Source organism: Taudactylus pleione, unplaced genomic scaffold (assembly GCF_031769625.1).
Source record: "Taudactylus pleione unplaced genomic scaffold, aTauple2 ptg000893l, whole genome shotgun sequence".
Lineage (NCBI taxonomy): Eukaryota > Metazoa > Chordata > Amphibia > Anura > Myobatrachidae > Taudactylus > Taudactylus pleione.
Window position 1 is genome coordinate 99,374 of NW_028285294.1, and position 26,012 is coordinate 125,385.

At 43.1% G+C, this 26,012-nt stretch overlaps 1 protein-coding gene across 1 annotated transcript in view; it reads left to right on the forward strand.

Annotated features, from left to right (window-relative positions):
- DOCK3 (dedicator of cytokinesis 3) overlaps positions 1 to 26,012 on the forward strand; it is a 394,022-nt gene that overhangs the window by 15,207 nt on the left and 352,803 nt on the right. The window contains exon 3 of the mRNA XM_088459078.1: positions 18,767 to 18,807. Within this exon, the coding sequence (XP_088315204.1) occupies positions 18,767 to 18,807 (41 nt within the window). The remainder of the gene's footprint in view (positions 1 to 18,766; positions 18,808 to 26,012) is intronic.

Here is a 26,012-nt window from a genome sequence, read left to right on the forward strand (position 1 = left end):
TATACACATATACACACACTCCTGCTGTGCTGGGATATATACACATATACACACACTCCTGCTGTGCTGGGATATATATACATATACACACACTCCTGCTATGCTGGGATATATACACATATACACACACTCCTGCTGTGCTGGGATATATACACATATACACACACTCCTGCTATGCTGGGATATATACACATATACACACACTACTGCTATGCTGGGATATATACACATATACACACACTCCTGCTATGCTGGGATATATACACATATACAAACACTCCTGCTATGCTGGGATATATACACATATACACACACTCCTGCTATGCTGGGATATATACACATATACACACACTCCTGCTATGCTGGGATATATACACATATACACACACTCCTGCTATGCTGGGATATATATACATATACACACACTCCTGCTATGCTGGGATATATACACATATACACACACTCCTGCTGTGCTGGGATATATACACATATACACACACTCCTGCTATGCTGGGATATATACACATATACACACACTCCTGCTATGCTGGGATATATACACATATACACACACTCCTGCTATGCTGGGATATATACACATATACACACACTCCTGCTATGCTGGGATATATACACATATACACACACTCCTGCTGTGCTGGGATATATACACATATACACACACTCCTGCTGTGCTGGGATATATATACATATACACACACTCCTGCTATGCTGGGATATATACACATATACACACACTCCTGCTGTGCTGGGATATATACACATATACACACACTCCTGCTATGCTGGGATATATATACATATACACACACTCCTGCTATGCTGGGATATATACACATGCTGGGATATATACACATATACACACACTCCTGCTATGCTGGGATATATATACATATACACACACTCCTGCTATGCTGGGATATATACACATATATACACACACTCCTGCTGTGCTGGGATATATACACATACACACACTCCTGCTATGCTGGGATATATATACATATACACACACTCCTGCTATGCTGGGATATATATACATATACACACACTCCTGCTATGCTGGGATATATACACATATATACACACTCCTGCTATGCTGGGATATATATACACATATACACACACTCCTGCTATGCTGGGATATATATACACATATACACACACTCCTGCTATGCTGGGATATATACACATATACACACACTCCTGCTATGCTGGGATATATACACATATACACACACTCCTGCTATGCTGGGATATATACACATACACACACACTCCTGCTATGCTGGGATATATACACATACACACACTCCTGCTATGCTGGGATATATACACATACACACACTACTGCTATGCTGGGATATATACACATATACACACACTCCTGCTATGCTGGATATATACACATATACACACACTCCTGCTATGCTGGGATATATACACATATACACACTCCTGCTATGCTGGGATATATACACATATACACACACTCCTGCTATGCTGGAAATATACATATATATACACACTCCTGCTATGCTGGGATATATACACATATACACACACTCCTGCTATGCTGGGATATATAGCACATATACACACACTCCTGCTATGCTGGGATATATACACATATACACACACTCCTGCTATGCTGGGATATATACACATATACACACACTCCTGCTATGCTGGGATATATACACATATACACACACTCCTGCTGTGCTGGGATATACACATATACACACACTCCTGCTATGCTGGAAATATACACATATATACACTCTCCTGCTATGCTGGGATATATATACATATACACACACTCCTGCTATGCTGGGATATATACACATATACACACTCTCCTGCTATGCTGGGATATATACACATATACACACACTCCTGCTATGCTGGGATATATATACATATACACACACTCCTGCTATGCTGGGATATATATACATATACACACACTCCTGCTATGCTGGGATATATACACATATATACACACTCCTGCTATGCTGGGATATACACACATATACACACACTCCTGCTATGCTGGGATATATATACATATACACACACTCCTGCTATGCTGGGATATACACACATATACACACACTCCTGCTATGCTGGGATATATATACATATACACACACTCCTGCTGTGCTGGGATATATATACACATATACACACACTCCTGCTATGCTGGAAATATACACATATACACACACTCCTGCTATGCTGGGATATATATACACATATACACACACTCCTGCTGTGCTGGGATATATACACATATACACACACTCCTGCTATGCTGGGATATATATACATATACACACACTCCTGCTATGCTGGGATATATATACATATACACACACTCCTGCTATGCTGGGATATATACACATATACACACACTCCTGCTATGCTGGGATATATACACATATACACACACTCCTGCTATGCTGGGATATATATACATATACACACACTCCTGCTATGCTGGGATATATACACATATACACACACTCCTGCTATGCTGGGATATATACACATATACACACACTCCTGCTATGCTGGGATATATACACATATACACACACTCCTGCTATGCTGGGATATATACACATATACACACACTCCTGCTATGCTGGGATATATACACATATACACACACTCCTGCTATGCTGGATATATACACATATACACACACTCCTGCTATGCTGGGATATATACACATACACACACTACTGCTATGCTGGGATATATACACATATACACACACTCCTGCTATGCTGGGATATATACACATATACACACACTCCTGCTATGCTGGGATATATACACATATACACACTCCTGCTATGCTGGGATATATACACATATACACACACTCCTGCTATGCTGGAAATATACATATATATACACACTCCTGCTATGCTGGGATATATACACATATACCCACACTCCTGCTATGCTGGGATATATACACATATACACACACTCCTGCTATGCTGGGATATATACACATATACACACACTCCTGCTATGCTGGGATATATACACATATACACACACTCCTGCTATGCTGGGATATATACACATATACACACACTCCTGCTATGCTGGGATATATACACATATACACACACTCCTGCTATGCTGGAAATATACACATATATACACTCTCCTGCTATGCTGGGATATATACACATATACACACACTCCTGCTATGCTGGGATATATACACATATACACACTCTCCTGCTATGCTGGGATATATACACATATACACACACTCCTGCTATGCTGGGATATATATACATATACACACACTCCTGCTATGCTGGGATATATACACATATATACACACTCCTGCTATGCTGGGATATACACACATATACACACACTCCTGCTATGCTGGGATATATATACATATACACACACTCCTGCTATGCTGGGATATACACACATATACACACACTCCTGCTATGCTGGGATATATATACATATACACACACTCCTGCTGTGCTGGGATATATATACACATATACACACACTCCTGCTATGCTGGAAATATACACATATACACACACTCCTGCTATGCTGGGATATATATACACATATACACACACTCCTGCTGTGCTGGGATATATACACATATACACACACTCCTGCTATGCTGGGATATATATACATATACACACACTCCTGCTATGCTGGGATATATATACATATACACACACTCCTGCTATGCTTGGATATATACACATATACACACACTCTGCTATGCTGGGATATATACACATATACACACACTCCTGCTATGCTGGGATATATATACATATACACACACTCCTGCTATGCTGGGATATATACACATATACACACACTCCTGCTATGCTGGGATATATACACATATACACACACTCCTGCTATGCTGGGATATATACACATATACACACACTCCTGCTATGCTGGGATATATACACATATACACACACTCCTGCTATGCTGGGATATATACACATATACACACACTCCTGCTATGCTGGGATATATACACATATACACACACTCCTGCTATGCTGGGATATATACACATATACACACACTCCTGCTGTGCTGGGATATATACACATATACACACACTCCTGCTGTGCTGGGATATATACACATATACACACACTCCTGCTATGCTGGGATATATACACATATACACACACTCCTGCTATGCTGGGATATATACACATATACACACACTCCTGCTATGCTGGGATATATACACATACACACACTCCTGCTGTGCTGGGATATATACACATATACACACACTCCTGCTGTGCTGGGATATATACACATATACACACACTCCTGCTGTGCTGGGATATATACACATATACACACACTCCTGCTATGCTGGGATATATATACATATACACACACTCCTGCTATGCTGGGAAATATACACATATACACACACTCCTGCTGTGCTGGGATATATACACATATACACACACTCCTGCTATGCTGGGATATATACACATATACACACACTACTGCTATGCTGGGATATATACACATATACACACACTCCTGCTATGCTGGGATATATACATATATACACACACTCCTGCTATGCTGGGATATATACACATATACACACACTCCTGCTATGCTGGGATATATACACATATACACACACTCCTGCTATGCTGGGATATATACACATATACACACACTCCTGCTATGCTGGGATATATATACATATACACACACTCCTGCTATGCTGGGATATATACACATATACACACACTCCTGCTGTGCTGGGATATATACACATATACACACACTCCTGCTATGCTGGGATATATACACATATACACACACTCCTGCTATGCTGGGATATATACACATATACACACACTCCTGCTATGCTGGGATATATACACATATACACACACTCCTGCTGTGCTGGGATATATACACATATACACACACTCCTGCTGTGCTGGGATATATATACATATACACACACTCCTGCTATGCTGGGATATATACACATATACACACACTCCTGCTGTGCTGGGATATATACACATATACACACACTCCTGCTATGCTGGGATATATATACATATACACACACTCCTGCTATGCTGGGATATATACACATATACACACACTCCTGCTATGCTGGGATATATATACATATACACACACTCCTGCTATGCTGGGATATATACACATATATACACACACTCCTGCTGTGCTGGGATATATACACATACACACACTCCTGCTATGCTGGGATATATATACATATACACACACTCCTGCTATGCTGGGATATATACACATATACACACACTCCTGCTATGCTGGGATATATACACATATACACACACTACTGCTATGCTGGGATATATACACATATACACACACTCCTGCTATGCTGGGATATATATACATATACACACACTCCTGCTATGCTGGGATATATACACATATACACACACTCCTGCTGTGCTGGGATATATACACATATACACACACTCCTGCTATGCTGGGATATATACACATATACACACACTCCTGCTATGCTGGGATATATACACATATACACACACTCCTGCTATGCTGGGATATATACACATATACACACACTCCTGCTATGCTGGGATATATACACATATACACACACTCCTGCTGTGCTGGGATATATACACATATACACACACTCCTGCTGTGCTGGGATATATATACATATACACACACTCCTGCTATGCTGGGATATATACACATATACACACACTCCTGCTGTGCTGGGATATATACACATATACACACACTCCTGCTATGCTGGGATATATATACATATACACACACTCCTGCTATGCTGGGATATATACACATATACACACACTCCTGCTATGCTGGGATATATATACATATACACACACTCCTGCTATGCTGGGATATATACACATATATACACACACTCCTGCTGTGCTGGGATATATACACATACACACACTCCTGCTATGCTGGGATATATATACATATACACACACTCCTGCTATGCTGGGATATATATACATATACACACACTCCTGCTATGCTGGGATATATACACATATATACACACTCCTGCTATGCTGGGATATATATACACATATACACACACTCCTGCTATGCTGGGATATATATACACATATACACACACTCCTGCTATGCTGGGATATATACACATATACACACACTCCTGCTATGCTGGGATATATACACATATACACACACTCCTGCTATGCTGGGATATATACACATACACACACACTCCTGCTATGCTGGGATATATACACATACACACACTCCTGCTATGCTGGGATATATACACATACACACACTACTGCTATGCTGGGATATATACACATATACACACACTCCTGCTATGCTGGGATATATACACATATACACACACTCCTGCTATGCTGGGATATATACACATATACACACTCCTGCTATGCTGGGATATATACACATATACACACACTCCTGCTATGCTGGAAATATACATATATATACACACTCCTGCTATGCTGGGATATATACACATATACACACACTCCTGCTATGCTGGGATATATACACATATACACACACTCCTGCTATGCTGGGATATATACACATATACACACACTCCTGCTATGCTGGGATATATACACATATACACACACTCCTGCTATGCTGGGATATATACACATATACACACACTCCTGCTGTGCTGGGATATACACATATACACACACTCCTGCTATGCTGGAAATATACACATATATACACTCTCCTGCTATGCTGGGATATATATACATATACACACACTCCTGCTATGCTGGGATATATACACATATACACACTCTCCTGCTATGCTGGGATATATACACATATACACACACTCCTGCTATGCTGGGATATATATACATATACACACACTCCTGCTATGCTGGGATATATATACATATACACACACTCCTGCTATGCTGGGATATATACACATATATACACACTCCTGCTATGCTGGGATATACACACATATACACACACTCCTGCTATGCTGGGATATATATACATATACACACACTCCTGCTATGCTGGGATATACACACATATACACACACTCCTGCTATGCTGGGATATATATACATATACACACACTCCTGCTGTGCTGGGATATATATACACATATACACACACTCCTGCTATGCTGGAAATATACACATATACACACACTCCTGCTATGCTGGGATATATATACACATATACACACACTCCTGCTGTGCTGGGATATATACACATATACACACACTCCTGCTATGCTGGGATATATATACATATACACACACTCCTGCTATGCTGGGATATATATACATATACACACACTCCTGCTATGCTGGGATATATACACATATACACACACTCCTGCTATGCTGGGATATATACACATATACACACACTCCTGCTATGCTGGGATATATATACATATACACACACTCCTGCTATGCTGGGATATATACACATATACACACACTCCTGCTATGCTGGGATATATACACATATACACACACTCCTGCTATGCTGGGATATATACACATATACACACACTCCTGCTATGCTGGGATATATACACATATACACACACTCCTGCTATGCTGGGATATATACACATATACACACACTCCTGCTATGCTGGGATATATACACATATACACACACTCCTGCTATGCTGGGATATATACACATATACACACACTCCTGCTGTGCTGGGATATATACACATATACACACACTCCTGCTGTGCTGGGATATATACACATATACACACACTCCTGCTGTGCTGGGATATATACACATATACACACACTCCTGCTATGCTGGGATATATACACATATACACACACTCCTGCTATGCTGGGATATATACACATATACACACACTCCTGCTGTGCTGGGATATATACACATATACACACACTCCTGCTATGCTGGGATATATACACATATACACACACTCCTGCTGTGCTGGGATATATACACATATACACACACTCCTGCTGTGCTGGGATATATACACATATACACACACTCCTGCTATGCTGGGATATATATACATATACACACACTCCTGCTATGCTGGGATATATACACATATACACACACTCCTGCTGTGCTGGGATATATACACATATACACACACTCCTGCTATGCTGGGATATATACACATATACACACACTCCTGCTATGCTGGGATATATACACATATACACACACTCCTGCTATGCTGGGATATATACACATATACACACACTCCTGCTATGCTGGGATATATACACATATACACACACTCCTGCTATGCTGGGATATATACACATATACACACACTCCTGCTATGCTGGGATATATACACATATACACACACTCCTGCTATGCTGGGATATATACACATATACACACACTCCTGCTATGCTGGGATATATATACATATACACACACTCCTGCTATGCTGGGATATATACACATATACACACACTCCTGCTGTGCTGGGATATATACACATATACACACACTCCTGCTATGCTGGGATATATACACATATACACACACTCCTGCTATGCTGGGATATATACACATATACACACACTCCTGCTATGCTGGGATATATACACATATACACACACTCCTGCTATGCTGGGATATATACACATATACACACACTCCTGCTGTGCTGGGATATATACACATATACACACACTCCTGCTGTGCTGGGATATATATACATATACACACACTCCTGCTATGCTGGGATATATACACATATACACACACTCCTGCTGTGCTGGGATATATACACATATACACACACTCCTGCTATGCTGGGATATATATACATATACACACACTCCTGCTATGCTGGGATATATACACATATACACACACTCCTGCTATGCTGGGATATATATACATATACACACACTCCTGCTATGCTGGGATATATACACATATATACACACACTCCTGCTGTGCTGGGATATATACACATACACACACTCCTGCTATGCTGGGATATATATACATATACACACACTCCTGCTATGCTGGGATATATATACATATACACACACTCCTGCTATGCTGGGATATATACACATATACACACACTCCTGCTATGCTGGGATATATACACATATATACACACTCCTGCTATGCTGGGATATATATACACATATACACACACTCCTGCTATGCTGGGATATATATACACATATACACACACTCCTGCTATGCTGGGATATATACACATATACACACACTCCTGCTATGCTGGGATATATACACATATACACACACTCCTGCTATGCTGGGATATATACACATACACACACACTCCTGCTATGCTGGGATATATACACATACACACACTCCTGCTATGCTGGGATATATACACATATACACACACTCCTGCTATGCTGGGATATATATACACATATACACACACTCCTGCTGTGCTGGGATATATACACATATACACACACTCCTGCTATGCTGGGATATATACACATATACACACACTCCTGCTGTGCTGGGATATATACACATATACACACACTCCTGCTATGCTGGGATATATATACATATACACACACTCCTGCTATGCTGGGATATATACACATATACACACACTCCTGCTGTGCTGTGATATATACACATATACACACACTCCTGCTATGCTGGGATATATATACATATACACACACACTCCTGCTATGCTGGGATATATACACATATACACACACTCCTGCTATGCTGGGATATATATACATATACACACACTCCTGCTATGCTGGGATATATACACATATATACACACTCCTGCTATGCTGGGATATATACACATATATACACACTCCTGCTATGCTGGGATATATATACACATATACACACACTCCTGCTATGCTGGAAATATACACATATACACACACTCCTGCTATGCTGGGATATATACACATATACACACACTACTGCTATGCTGGGATATATACACATATACACACACTCCTGCTATGCTGGGATATATACACATATACACACACTCCTGCTATGCTGGGATATATACACATATACACACACTCCTGCTATGCTGGGATATATATACATATACACACACTCCTGCTATGCTGGGATATATATACATATACACACACTCCTGCTATGCTGGGATATATACACATATACACACACTCCTGCTATGCTGGGATATAAACACATATACACACACTCCTGCTATGCTGGGATATATACACATATACACACACTCCTGCTGTGCTGGGATATATACACATATACACACACTCCTGCTGTGCTGGGATATATATACATATACACACACTCCTGCTATGCTGGGATATATACACATATACACACACTCCTGCTATGCTGGGATATATATACACATACACACACTCCTGCTATGCTGGGATATATACACATATATACACACTCCTGCTATGCTGGGATATATACACATATACACACACTCCTGCTATGCTGGGATATATACACATATACACACACTCCTGCTATGCTGGGATATATACACATATACACACACTCCTGCTATGCTGGGATATACACATATACACACACTACTGCTATGCTGGGATATATACACATATACACACACTCCTGCTATGCTGGGATATATATACACATACACACACTCCTGCTATGCTGGGATATACACATATATACACACACTCCTGCTATGCTGGGATATATACACATATACACACACTCCTGCTATGCTGGGATATATACATATACACACACTCCTGCTATGCTGGGATATATACACATATACACACACTCCTGCTATGCTGGGATATATATACATATACACACACTCCTGCTATGCTGGGATATATACACACACTCCTGCTATGCTGGGATATATACACATATACACACACTCCTGCTATGCTGGGATATATACACATATACACACACTCCTGCTATGCTGGGATATATACACATATACACACACTCTTGCTATGCTGGGATATATACACATATACACACACTCCTGCTATGCTGGGATATATATACACATATACACACTCCTGCTATGCTGGGATATATATACACATATACACACACTCCTGCTATGCTGGAAATATACACATATACACACACTCCTGCTATGCTGGGATATATACACATATACACACACTACTGCTATGCTGGGATATATACACATATACACACACTCCTGCTATGCTGGGATATATACACATATACACACACTCCTGCTATGCTGGGATATATACACATATACACACACTCCTGCTATGCTGGGATATATATACATATACACACACTCCTGCTATGCTGGGATATATATACATATACACACACTCCTGCTATGCTGGGATATATACACATATACACACACTCCTGCTATGCTGGGATATATACACATATACACACACTCCTGCTATGCTGGGATATATACACATATACACACACTCTGCTGTGCTGGGATATATACACATATACACACACTCCTGCTGTGCTGGGATATATATACATATACACACACTCCTGCTATGCTGGGATATATACACATATACACACACTCCTGCTATGCTGGGATATATATACACATACACACACTCCTGCTATGCTTGGATATATACAACATATATACACACTCCTGCTATGCTGGGATATATACACATATACACACACTCCTGCTATGCTGGGATATATACACATATACACACACTCCTGCTATGCTGGGATATATACACATATACACACACTCCTGCTATGCTGGATATACACATATACACACACTACTGCTATGCTGGGATATATACACATATACACACACTCCTGCTATGCTGGGATATATATACACATACACACACTCCTGCTATGCTGGGATATACACATATATACACACACTCCTGCTATGCTGGGATATATACACATATACACACACTCCTGCTATGCTGGGATATATACATATACACACACTCCTGCTATGCTGGGATATACACATATACACACACTCCTGCTATGCTGGGATAGATACACATATACACACACTCCTGCTATGCTGGGATATATATACATATACACACACTCCTGCTATGCTGGGATATATACACATATACACACTCCTGCTATGCTGGGATATATACACATATACACACACTCCTGCTATGCTGGGATATATACACATATACACACACTCCTGCTGTGCTGGGATATTTACACATATACACACACTCCTGCTATGCTGGGATATATACACATATACACACACTCCTGCTATGCTGGGATATATACACATATACACACACTCCTGCTATGCTGGGATATATACATATACACACACTCCTGCTGTGCTGGGATATATACACATATACACAGTCCTGCTGTGCTGGGATATATACACATATACACACACTCCTGCTATGCTGGGATATATATACATATACACACACTCCTGCTATGCTGGGATATATACACATATACACACTCCTGCTATGCTGGGATATATATACACATATACACACACTCCTGCTATGCTGGGATATATATACACATATACACACACTCCTGCTATGCTGGGATATATACACATATACACACACTCCTGCTATGCTGGGATATATACACATATACACACACTCCTGCTATGCTGGATATATACACATATACACACTCCTGCTATGCTGGGATATATACACATATACACACACTCCTGCTATGCTGGGATATATATACATATACACACACTCCTGCTATGCTGGGATATATATACACATATACACACACTACTGCTATGCTGGGATATATACACATATACACACACTCCTGCTATGCTGGGATATATACACATATACACACACTCCTGCTATGCTGGGATATATACACATATACACACACTACTGCTATGCTGGGATATATACACATATACACACACTCCTGCTATGCTGGGATATATACACATATACACACACTCCTGCTGTGCTGGGATATATACACATATACACACACTCCTGCTGTGCTGGGATATATACACATATACACACACTCCTGCTATGCTGGGATATATACACATATACACACACTCCTGCTATGCTGGGATATATACACATATACACACACTCCTGCTATGCTGGGATATATACACATATACACACACTTAACTGCTATGCTGGGATATATACACATATACACACACTCCTGCTATGCTGGGATATATACACATATACACACACTCCTGCTGTGCTGGGATATATACACATATACACACACTCCTGCTATGCTGGGATATATACACATATACACACACTCCTGCTATGCTGGGATATATATATACACATATACACACTCCTGCTATGCTGGGATATATATACATATACACACACTCCTGCTATGCTGGGATATATATACATATACACACATTCCTGCTATGCTGGGATATATACACACACTCCTGCTATGCTGGGATATATACACATATACACACACTCCTGCTATGCTGGGATATATACACATATACACACACTCCTGCTATGCTGGGATATATACACATATACACACACTCTTGCTATGCTGGGATATATACACATATACACACACTCCTGCTATGCTGGGATATATATACACATATACACACTCCTGCTATGCTGGGATATATATACATATACACACACTCCTGCTATGCTGGGATATATACACATATACACACACTCCTGCTATGCTGGGATATATACACATATACACACACTCCTGCTATGCTGGGATATATACATATACACACACTCCTGCTATGCTGGGATATATATACACATATACACACACTCCTGCTATGCTGGGATATATACACATATACACACACTCCTGCTATGCTGGGATATATACACATATACACACACTCCTGCTATGCTGGGATATATACACATATACACACACTCCTGCTATGCTGGGATATATATACATATACACACACTCCTGCTATGCTGGGATATACACATATACACACACTCCTGCTATGCTGGGATATATATACATATACACACACTCCTGCTATGCTGGGATATATACACATATACACACACTCCTGCTATGCTGGGATATATATACATATACACACACTCCTGCTATGCTGGGATATATATACACATATACACAGACTCCTGCTATGCTGGGATATATATATACATACACACACTCCTGCTATGCTGGGATATATACATATACACACACTCCTGCTATGCTGGGATATATACACATATACACACACTCCTGCTATGCTGGGATATATATACATATACACACACTCCTGCTATGCTGGGATATATATACATATACACACACTCCTGCTATGCTGGGATATATATACATATACACACACTCCTGCTATGCTTGGATATATATACATATACACACACTCCTGCTATGCTGGGATATATACACATATACACACACTCCTGCTATGCTGGGATATATACACATATACACACACTCCTGCTATGCTGGGATATATATACATATACACACACTACTGCTATGCTGGGATATATATACATATACACACACTCCTGCTATGCTGAGATATATATACATATACACACACTCCTGCTATGCTGGGATATATACATATACACACACTCCTGCTATGCTGGGATATATATACATATACACACTCCTGCTATGCTGGGATATATATACACATATACACACACTCCTGCTATGCTGGGATATATACACATATACCCACACTCCTGCTATGCTGGGATATATACACATATACACACACTCCTGCTATGCTGGGATATATACACATATACACACACTCCTGCTATGCTGGGATATATACACATATACACACACTCCTGCTATGCTGGGATATATATACATATACACACACTCCTGCTATGCTGGGATATATACATATACACACACTCCTGCTATGCTGGGATATATACACATATACACACACTACTGCTATGCTGGGATATATACACATATACACACACTCCTGCTATGCTGGGATATATATACATATACACACACTCCTGCTATGCTGGGATATATACATATACACACACTCCTGCTATGCTGGGATATATACATATACACACACTCCTGCTGTGCTGGGATATATACACATATACACACACTCCTGCTATGCTGGGATATATATACATATACACACACTCCTGCTATGCTGGGATATATACACATATACACACACTCCTGCTATGCTGGGATATATATACATATACACACACTCCTGCTATGCTGGGATATATACACATATACACACACTCCTGCTGTGCTGGGATATATACACATATACACACACTCCTGCTATGCTGGGATATATACACATATACACACACTCCTGCTGTGCTGGGATATATACACATATACACACACTCCTGCTATGCTGGGATATATACACATATACACACACTCCTGCTATGCTGGGATATATATACATATACACACACTCCTGCTATGCTGGGATATATACATATACACACACTCCTGCTATGCTGGGATATATACATATACACACACTCCTGCTATGCTGGGATATATACATATACACACACTCCTGCTATGCTGGGATATATATACATATACACACACTCCTGCTATGCTGGGATATATACACATATACACACACTCCTGCTATGCTGGGATATATATACATATACACACACTCCTGCTATGCTGGGATATATACATATATACACACTCCTGCTATGCTGGGATATATATACATATACACACACTCCTACTATGCTGGGATATATACATATATACACACTCCTGCTATGCTGGGATATATATACATATACACACACTCCTGCTATGCTGGGATATATACACATATACACACACTCCTGCTATGCTGGGATATATATACATATACACACACTCCTGCTATGCTGGGATATATACATATACACACACTCCTGCTATGCTGGGATATATATACATATACACACACTCCTGCTATGCTGGGATATATACACATATACACACACTCCTGCTATGCTGGGATATATACACATATACACACACTCCTGCTGTGCTGGGATATACACATATATACACACTCCTGCTATGCTGGGATATATACACATATACACACACTCCTGCTATGCTGGGATATATACACATATACACACACTCCTGCTATGCTGGGATATATACACATATATACACACTCCTGCTGTGCTGGGATATATACACATATACACACACTACTGCTATGCTGGGATATGTGGTGCACATGGAAAGCGGTTATGTACTTTGCACACTTCCCTGTAATGACAGTCTGTCCTCTTAGTTGATTGGCACACGTATGTATTGGCATGTACAGTATTATGAAGCACACAGGCATGCTTCCATGTGATTGATTTAGGTATATTCTGTATGAGAGCCTGTGTGCGCCTTCCTGACATAAATGTATAATGATCTCCTGGACAGAATTAGTGTCCATTAGTCTGAGAGTTCCTCCGGTGGGGAGATCTAGAAAACATGGCTTACTGGTGTGGAGATGCTGTATCTGGAGCTGGCCCTGATAGGATGACATTACATATTGTCTGCGACTCAATAACCTTTCTAATCATGTTCTAAGCATGTAGGGATTAGCAGGTAGCGTGGCCCCCTGCTTGTCTGCAATGCAGCCATGGACAACGCGCCATTTATTCCGTAACCATGTGAATAAACTTTTTTTTTTTTTCATTTAGTAATGTATCAAGACACAAAACCGTCCTACATGTGCCGTAGCTGTACGATGGTTATAATAGCCAGATGACTATTATTTATGTTTCTGGGCCATTAACCCTTTCATTGCCAGGGTCCATATCTGACTAATCTCCCAGTGGATGTCCCATTCACTGACATTCTCCCCCCTCACTCTCTATTGCCTGTGGATAATGGAGCCGATGCCTCTGTAATGGGAAGGATATTACAGTATACATTGTTCTAAAGGGTAAACAAGATCATTGCAAAGTCAGCAGCTCCTGTGATTGGAAGGTCCTGGCACCTGATCAGATCCCAGGGCCGTGACGCCGTATCTCTGCTGCCTTTACGCTGCCTAATACAGAGTCATCTGCAGGTTTCACTCTTTCCTTTCTGCTAATAGTGAGCTCTAGCTGCTGGCCCAAATCTGTCCCTGGAAGTGGTTTCTTACAGTGACCTCTGCAGGCTAAATTCATTACTACACTCTATTATACTTATACATGGGAACAGTAAAATCATAGAGGATAACATAATGCATTATCTGCTCATTTTTTGTTGATTTTGTATTTAATTTTACATTGCTTACATTAAAACTGATCTTTTGACCTTACCTTCCTGTTACTGTATATACTGAGTGTGTTGCATTATCTCTGTGTCCTCCTTCTATGCGTTTCAGCTGCGTGTCTATATAATCATGCAGAGTAATATATCTTGCAGAGAGCACAGGCGGTCTGTGTTGTTTCGCAGGACAGCAATCCTAAATACCTGATGGTATGCAGAGCAGGCATAAAGGAAAAGCCCAAAAGGTGTACAGGAGCACGATATAGCAATGTAGGAAGGGCAGTGCCAGGGGCGGAGGGGGCACAGACTGATGAGTTAAAGCTCCTTTATTAGAGTGAGGATAAGGCAGTGATGTCTGGTTCCCTCCATATGGCTTTGGAGAGCTGACAATACTAAGGTCACTTTATGCAGCTGTCACCTCTGATCGCAGACACTTTTTCTGGCGTCTGCATGTGTCCTGCTCACTCCGTTTATCCGCACACACCTTGGTGACATCTCAGTGTCACCCTTGGCGTGCATCTCTCAATGATTCCATGTTTACAGGACCTGACACCTCCATGCTACGGTCCCTCTGTACCTGCTTCTTATCCTCTGTTCGTGTCCTCATGTCATGGCTGGAGGTCACTGTAGCCCCTTGTGGCCTGCCCGCTGTCTGCCTTGTCTTTGCCTGTGTGCCTGTGTTTCCTGGCATTGAATTAGCCTATGTGTTTAGCCTGTGTGCGGCCCGTTTGGCTGCCTTCCCTTCACCCTGGCTGCTCCTGTCGCTGTCAGCCCTGTGCTAGTCCCCGAAGTTCCTTGTGCTATTCCAAGTCCTGGAGGCATCTAAGTACCTGCGGTCAGTGCTGAAGGCAAAGGCCGCTGATCTCATCCGTCAGTGATTCCTGCCCTATTCTTCTATGTTATTCCTCATTCTGCCTGTTATTGTCTCCATTAGACTACTGCTATGTACATCTGCCCCATTGCTATATGGCTCTGGGGTCCTGATCCTGGCCAGTCCGACTAGTGACTCCTTCCCTCGGATACTATATCTGTCTTATTGTCCCTCTGCCCTTTATGTTGGCTCTGTGACCCTCTGTTTTGTGAGTGACTCAGGCTCTGCCAACATCAGAGCTATTATTATAAATGCATTTACCAAGCCCCGTGCCCCCGTCCCTGAGTATGCCGATAAATGGTATGTTGTCCTCAGTAACACTACCTGTTGGCTAAACATGCTGGGACTTGTAGTTCAGTAATCGGCGGAGAGCCCCAGATGGCGTGCTCCTGGCTTATCCCTCAGAAATGATCACTTCCTAAATGAATCTTTGCTGTATACTCTGTTATCAGGTTGTAATAGATTTTTCTTGTCTTTTAGGTTGGTACAGAGGAGCCTCCATTCGGAACCCAAACTCGAAGGTAACGTATAAAAGTGGGAATAAAACGTTTTTGCCGGTCATCATGGTGGCATAGTGGTTAGCATTACTGACGCACAATAATGAGGTAATGAGTTCAGTTTTCAAGCAAGGTCCTATCTGTGTGGAGTTGTTATGTTCTTCTCATGTTTTCCTCCATGCACTCTGGCTTTCTCCCATGCACTAAACGCATACTAACTGGATTCTGACAAGCTATGACCCTAGTGTGTGTGTGCAATGTGGTAGGGAATATAGAGTGTAAGGGACTGATGTGACCTCTAGTGTGTATGTGTGTGACCATGTGATAGGGAATATAGAGTGTAAGCACTGGGGAAGGGAGTGATGTGATCCCTAGTGTGTATGTGTGTGACCATGTGATAGGGAATATAGAGTGTAAGCACTGGGGAAGGGAGTGATGTGATCCCTAGTGTGTATGTGTGTGACCATGTGATGGGGAATATAGAGTGTAAGCACTGGGGCAGGGAGTGATGTGACCCCTAGTGTGTAAGTGTGTGACCATGTGATGGGGAATATAGAGTGTAAGCACTGGGGCAGGGAGTGATGTGACCCCTAGTGTGTGTGACAATGTGATGGGGAATATAGAGTGTAAGCACTGGGGCAGGGAGTGATGTGACCCCTAGTGTGTATGTGTGTGACCATGTGATAGGGAATATAGAGTGTAAGCACTGGGGCAGGGAGTGATGTGACCCCTAGTGTGTATGTGTGTGACCATGTGATGGGGAATATAGAGTATAAGCACTGGGGCAGGGAGTGATGTGACCCCTAGTGTGTATGTGTGTGCAATGTGGTAGGGAATATAGAGTGTAAGCACTGGGGAAGGGAGTGATGTGATCCCTAGTGTGTATGTGTGTGACCATGTGATGGGGAATATAGAGTGTAAGCACTGGGGCAGGGAGTGATGTGACCCCTAGTGTGTATGTGTGTGACCATGTGATGTGGAATATAGAGTGTAAGCACTGGGGCAGGGAGTGATGTGATCCCTAGTGTGTATGTGTGTGACCATGTGATGGGGAATATAGAGTGTAAGCACTGGGGCAGGGAGTGATGTGACCCCTAGTGTGTATGTGTGTGAGCATATGATGGGGAATATAGAGTGTAAGCACTGGGGCAGGGAGTGATGTGACCCTTAGTGTGCATGTGTGTGACCATGTGATAGGGAATATAGAGTGTAAGCACTGGGGCAGGGAGTGATGTGACCACTAGTGTATATGTGTGTGACCATGTGATAGGGAATATAGAGTGCAAGCACTGGGGCAGGGAGTTATGTGACCCTTAGTGTGTATGTGTGTGACCATGTGATGGGGAATATAGAGTGTAAGCACTGGGGCAGGGAGTGATGTGACCCCTAGTGTGTATGTGTGTGTGCAATGTGGTAGGGAATATAGAGTGTAAGCACTGGGGCAGGGAGTGATGTGACCCCTAGTGTGTATGTGTGTGTGCAATGTGGTAGGGAATATAGAGTGTAAGCACTGGGGCAGGGAGTGATGTGACCCCTAGTGTGTATGTGTGTGACCATGTGATAGGGAATATAGAGTGTAAGCACTGGGGCAGGGAGTGATGTGACCCTAGTGTGTATGTGTGTGAGCATGTGATAGGGATTATAAAGTGTAAGCACTGGGGCAGGGAGTGATGTGACCCCTAGTGTGTATGTGTGTCACCATGTGATAGGGAATATATAGTGTAAGCACTGGGGCAGGGAGTGATGTGACCCCTAGTGTGTATGTGTGTGAGCATGTGATGGGGAATATAGAGTGTAAGCTCCACTGGGGCAGGGAGTGATGTTACCCCTAGTGTGTATGTGTGTGACCATGTGATGGGGAATATAGAGTGTAAGCACTGGGGCAGGGACTGATGTGACCCCTAGTGTGTATGTGTGTGACCATGTGATGGGGAATATAGAGTGTAAGCACTGGGGCAGGGAGTGATGTGACCCCTAGTGTGTATGTGTGTGACCATGTGATGGGGAATATAGAGTGTAAGCACTGGGGTAGGGAGTGATGTGACCCCTAGTGTGTATGTGTGTGACCATGTGATGGGGAATATAGAGTGTAAGCAGCACTGGGGCAGGGAGTGATGTGACCCCTAGTGTGTATGTGTGTGACCATGTGATGGGGAATATAGAGTGGAAGCACTGGGGCAGGGAGTGATGTGACCCCTAGTGTGTATGTGTGTGACCATGTGATAGGGAATATAGAGTGTAAGCACTGGGGCAGGGAGTGATGAGACCCTAGTGTGTATGTGTGTGAGCATGTGATAGGGATTATAAAGTGTAAGCACTGGGGCAGGGAGTGATGTGACCCCTAGTGTGTATGTGTGTCACCATGTGATAGGGAATATATAGTGTAAGCACTGGGGCAGGGAGTGATGTGACCCCTAGTGTGTATGTGTGTGAGCATGTAATGGGGAATATAGAGTGTAAGCACTGGGGCAGGGAGTGATGTGACCCCTAGTGTGTATGTGTGTGACCATGTGATAGGGAATATAGAGTGTAAGTACTGGGGCAGGGAGTGATGTGACCCCTAGAGTGTATGTGTGTGACCGTGTGATGGGGAATATAGAGTGTAAGCACTGGGACAGGGAGTGATGTGACCCCTAGTGTGTATGTGTGTGACCATGTGATAGGGAATATAGAGTGTAAGCACTGGGGCAGGGAGTGATGTGACCCCTAGTGTGTATGTGTGTGACCATGTGATTGGGAATATAGAGTGTAAGCACTGGGGCAGGGAGTGATGTGACCCCTAGTGTGTATGTGTGTGAGCATATGATGGGGAATATAGAGTGTAAGCACTGGGGCAGGGAGTGATGTGACCCCTAGTGTGTATGTGTGTGAGCATGTGATGGGGAATATAGAGTGTAAACACTGGGGCAGGGAGTGATGTGACCCCTAGTGTGTATGTGTGTGACCATGTGATAGGGAATATAGAGTGTAGGCACTGGGGCAGGGAGTGATGTGTCCCCTATTGTGTATGTGTGTGAGCATGTGATAGGGAATATAGAGTGTAAGCTCCACTGGGGCAGGGAGTGATGTGATCCCTAGTGTCTATGTCTGTGAGCATGTGATGGGGAATATAGAGTGTAAGCACTGGGGCAGGGAGGGATGTGATCCCTAGTGTGTATGTGTGTGACCATGTGATGGGGAATATAGAGTGTAAGCACTGGGGCAGGGAGTGATGTGACCCCTAGTGTGTATGTGTGTGACCATGTGATGGGGAATATAGAGTGTAAGCACTGGGGCAGGGAGTGATGTGACCCATAGTGTATATGTGTGACCATGTGATGGGGAATATAGAGTGTAAGCACTGGGGCAGGGAGTGATGTGACCCCTAGTGTGTATGTGTGTGACCATGTGATAGGGAATATAGAGTGTAAGCTGCACTGGGGCAGGGAGTGATGTGACCCCTAGTGTGTATGTGTGTGACCATGTGATGGGGAATATAGAGTGTAAGCACAGGGGCAGGGAGTGATGTGATCCCTAGTGTGTATGTGTGTGACCATGTGATGGGGAATATAGAGTGTAAGCACTGGGGCAGGGAGTGATGTGACCCCTAGTGTGTAAGTGTGTGACCATGTGATGGGGAATATAGAGTGTAAGCACTGGGGCAGGGAGTGATGTGACCCCTAGTGTGTGTGACAATGTGATGGGGAATATAGAGTGTAAGCACTGGGGCAGGGAGTGATGTGACCCCTAGTGTGTATGTGTGTGACCATGTGATAGGGAATATAGAGTGTAAGCACTGGGGAAGGGAGTGATGTGATCCCTAGTGTGTATGTGTGTGACCATGTGATAGGGAATATAGAGTGTAAGCACTGGGGAAGGGAGTGATGTGATCCCTAGTGTGTATGTGTGTGACCATGTGATGGGGAATATAGAGTGTAAGCACTGGGGCAGGGAGTGATGTGACCCCTAGTGTGTAAGTGTGTGACCATGTGATGGGGAATATAGAGTGTAAGCACTGGGGCAGGGAGTGATGTGACCCCTAGTGTGTGTGACAATGTGATGGGGAATATAGAGTGTAAGCACTGGGGCAGGGAGTGATGTGACCCCTAGTGTGTATGTGTGTGACCATGTGATAGGGAATATAGAGTGTAAGCAATGGGGCAGGGAGTGATGTGACCCCTAGTGTGTATGTGTGTGACCATGTGATGGGGAATATAGAGTATAAGCACTGGGGCAGGGAGTGATGTGACCCCTAGTGTGTATGTGTGTGCAATGTGGTAGGGAATATAGAGTGTAAGCACTGGGGAAGGGAGTGATGTGATCCCTAGTGTGTATGTGTGTGACCATGTGATGGGGAATATAGAGTGTAAGCACTGGGGCAGGGAGTGATGTGACCCCTAGTGTGTATGTGTGTGACCATGTGATGTGGAATATAGAGTGTAAGCACTGGGGCAGGGAGTGATGTGATCCCTAGTGTGTATGTGTGTGACCATGTGATGGGGAATATAGAGTGTAAGCACTGGGGCAGGGAGTGATGTGACCCCTAGTGTGTATGTGTGTGAGCATATGATGGGGAATATAGAGTGTAAGCACTGGGGCAGGGAGTGATGTGACCCTTAGTGTGCATGTGTGTGACCATGTGATAGGGAATATAGAGTGTAAGCACTGGGGCAGGGAGTGATGTGACCACTAGTGTATATGTGTGTGACCATGTGATAGGGAATATAGAGTGCAAGCACTGGGGCAGGGAGTTATGTGACCCTTAGTGTGTATGTGTGTGACCATGTGATGGGGAATATAGAGTGTAAGCACTGGGGCAGGGAGTGATGTGACCCCTAGTGTGTATGTGTGTGTGCAATGTGGTAGGGAATATAGAGTGTAAGCACTGGGGCAGGGAGTGATGTGACCCCTAGTGTGTATGTGTGTGTGCAATGTGGTAGGGAATATAGAGTGTAAGCACTGGGGCAGGGAGTGATGTGACCCCTAGTGTGTATGTGTGTGACCATGTGATAGGGAATATAGAGTGTAAGCACTGGGGCAGGGAGTGATGTGACCCTAGTGTGTATGTGTGTGAGCATGTGATAGGGATTATAAAGTGTAAGCACTGGGGCAGGGAGTGATGTGACCCCTAGTGTGTATGTGTGTCACCATGTGATAGGGAATATATAGTGTAAGCACTGGGGCAGGGAGTGATGTGACCCCTAGTGTGTATGTGTGTGAGCATGTGATGGGGAATATAGAGTGTAAGCTCCACTGGGGCAGGGAGTGATGTTACCCCTAGTGTGTATGTGTGTGACCATGTGATGGGGAATATAGAGTGTAAGCACTGGGGCAGGGACTGATGTGACCCCTAGTGTGTATGTGTGTGACCATGTGATGGGGAATATAGAGTGTAAGCACTGGGGCAGGGAGTGATGTGACCCCTAGTGTGTATGTGTGTGACCATGTGATGGGGAATATAGAGTGTAAGCACTGGGGTAGGGAGTGATGTGACCCCTAGTGTGTATGTGTGTGACCATGTGATGGGGAATATAGAGTGTAAGCAGCACTGGGGCAGGGAGTGATGTGACCCCTAGTGTGTATGTGTGTGACCATGTGATGGGGAATATAGAGTGGAAGCACTGGGGCAGGGAGTGATGTGACCCCTAGTGTGTATGTGTGTGACCATGTGATAGGGAATATAGAGTGTAAGCACTGGGGCAGGGAGTGATGAGACCCTAGTGTGTATGTGTGTGAGCATGTGATAGGGATTATAAAGTGTAAGCACTGGGGCAGGGAGTGATGTGACCCCTAGTGTGTATGTGTGTCACCATGTGATAGGGAATATATAGTGTAAGCACTGGGGCAGGGAGTGATGTGACCCCTAGTGTGTATGTGTGTGAGCATGTAATGGGGAATATAGAGTGTAAGCTCCACTGGGCAGGGAGTGATGTTACCCCTAGTGTGTATGTGTGTGACCATGTGATGGGGAATATAGAGTGTAAGCACTGGGGCAGGGAGTGATGTGACCCCTAGTGTGTATGTGTGTGAGCATGTGATGTGGAATATAGAGTGTAAGCACTGGGGCAGGGAGTGATGTGACCCCTAGTGTGTATGTGTGTGACCATGTGATAGGGAATATAGAGTGTAAGTACTGGGGCAGGGAGTGATGTGACCCCTAGAGTGTATGTGTGTGACCGTGTGATGGGGAATATAGAGTGTAAGCACTGGGACAGGGAGTGATGTGACCCCTAGTGTGTATGTGTGTGACCATGTGATAGGGAATATAGAGTGTAAGCACTGGGGCAGGGAGTGATGTGACCCCTAGTGTGTATGTGTGTGACCATGTGATTGGGAATATAGAGTGTAAGCACTGGGGCAGGGAGTGATGTGACCCCTAGTGTGTATGTGTGTGAGCATATGATGGGGAATATAGAGTGTAAGCACTGGGGCAGGGAGTGATGTGACCCCTAGTGTGTATGTGTGTGAGCATGTGATGGGGAATATAGAGTGTAAACACTGGGGCAGGGAGTGATGTGACCCCTAGTGTGTATGTGTGTGACCATGTGATAGGGAATATAGAGTGTAGGCACTGGGGCAGGGAGTGATGTGTCCCCTATTGTGTATGTGTGTGAGCATGTGATAGGGAATATAGAGTGTAAGCTCCACTGGGGCAGGGAGTGATGTGATCCCTAGTGTCTATGTCTGTGAGCATGTGATGGGGAATATAGAGTGTAAGCACTGGGGCAGGGAGGGATGTGATCCCTAGTGTGTATGTGTGTGACCATGTGATGGGGAATATAGAGTGTAAGCACTGGGGCAGGGAGTGATGTGACCCCTAGTGTGTATGTGTGTGACCATGTGATGGGGAATATAGAGTGTAAGCACTGGGGCAGGGAGTGATGTGACCCATAGTGTATATGTGTGACCATGTGATGGGGAATATAGAGTGTAAGCACTGGGGCAGGGAGTGATGTGACCCCTAGTGTGTATGTGTGTGACCATGTGATAGGGAATATAGAGTGTAAGCTGCACTGGGGCAGGGAGTGATGTGACACCTAGTGTGTGTGTGTGTGACCATGTGATGGGGAATATAGAGTGTAAGCACAGGGGCAGGGAGTGATGTGATCCCTAGTGTGTATGTGTGTGACCATGTGATAGGGAATATAGAGTGTAAGCACTGGGGAAGGGAGTGATGTGACCCCTAGTGTGTATGTGTGTGACCATGTGATAGGGAACATAGAGTGTAAGCACTGGGGCAGGGAGTGATG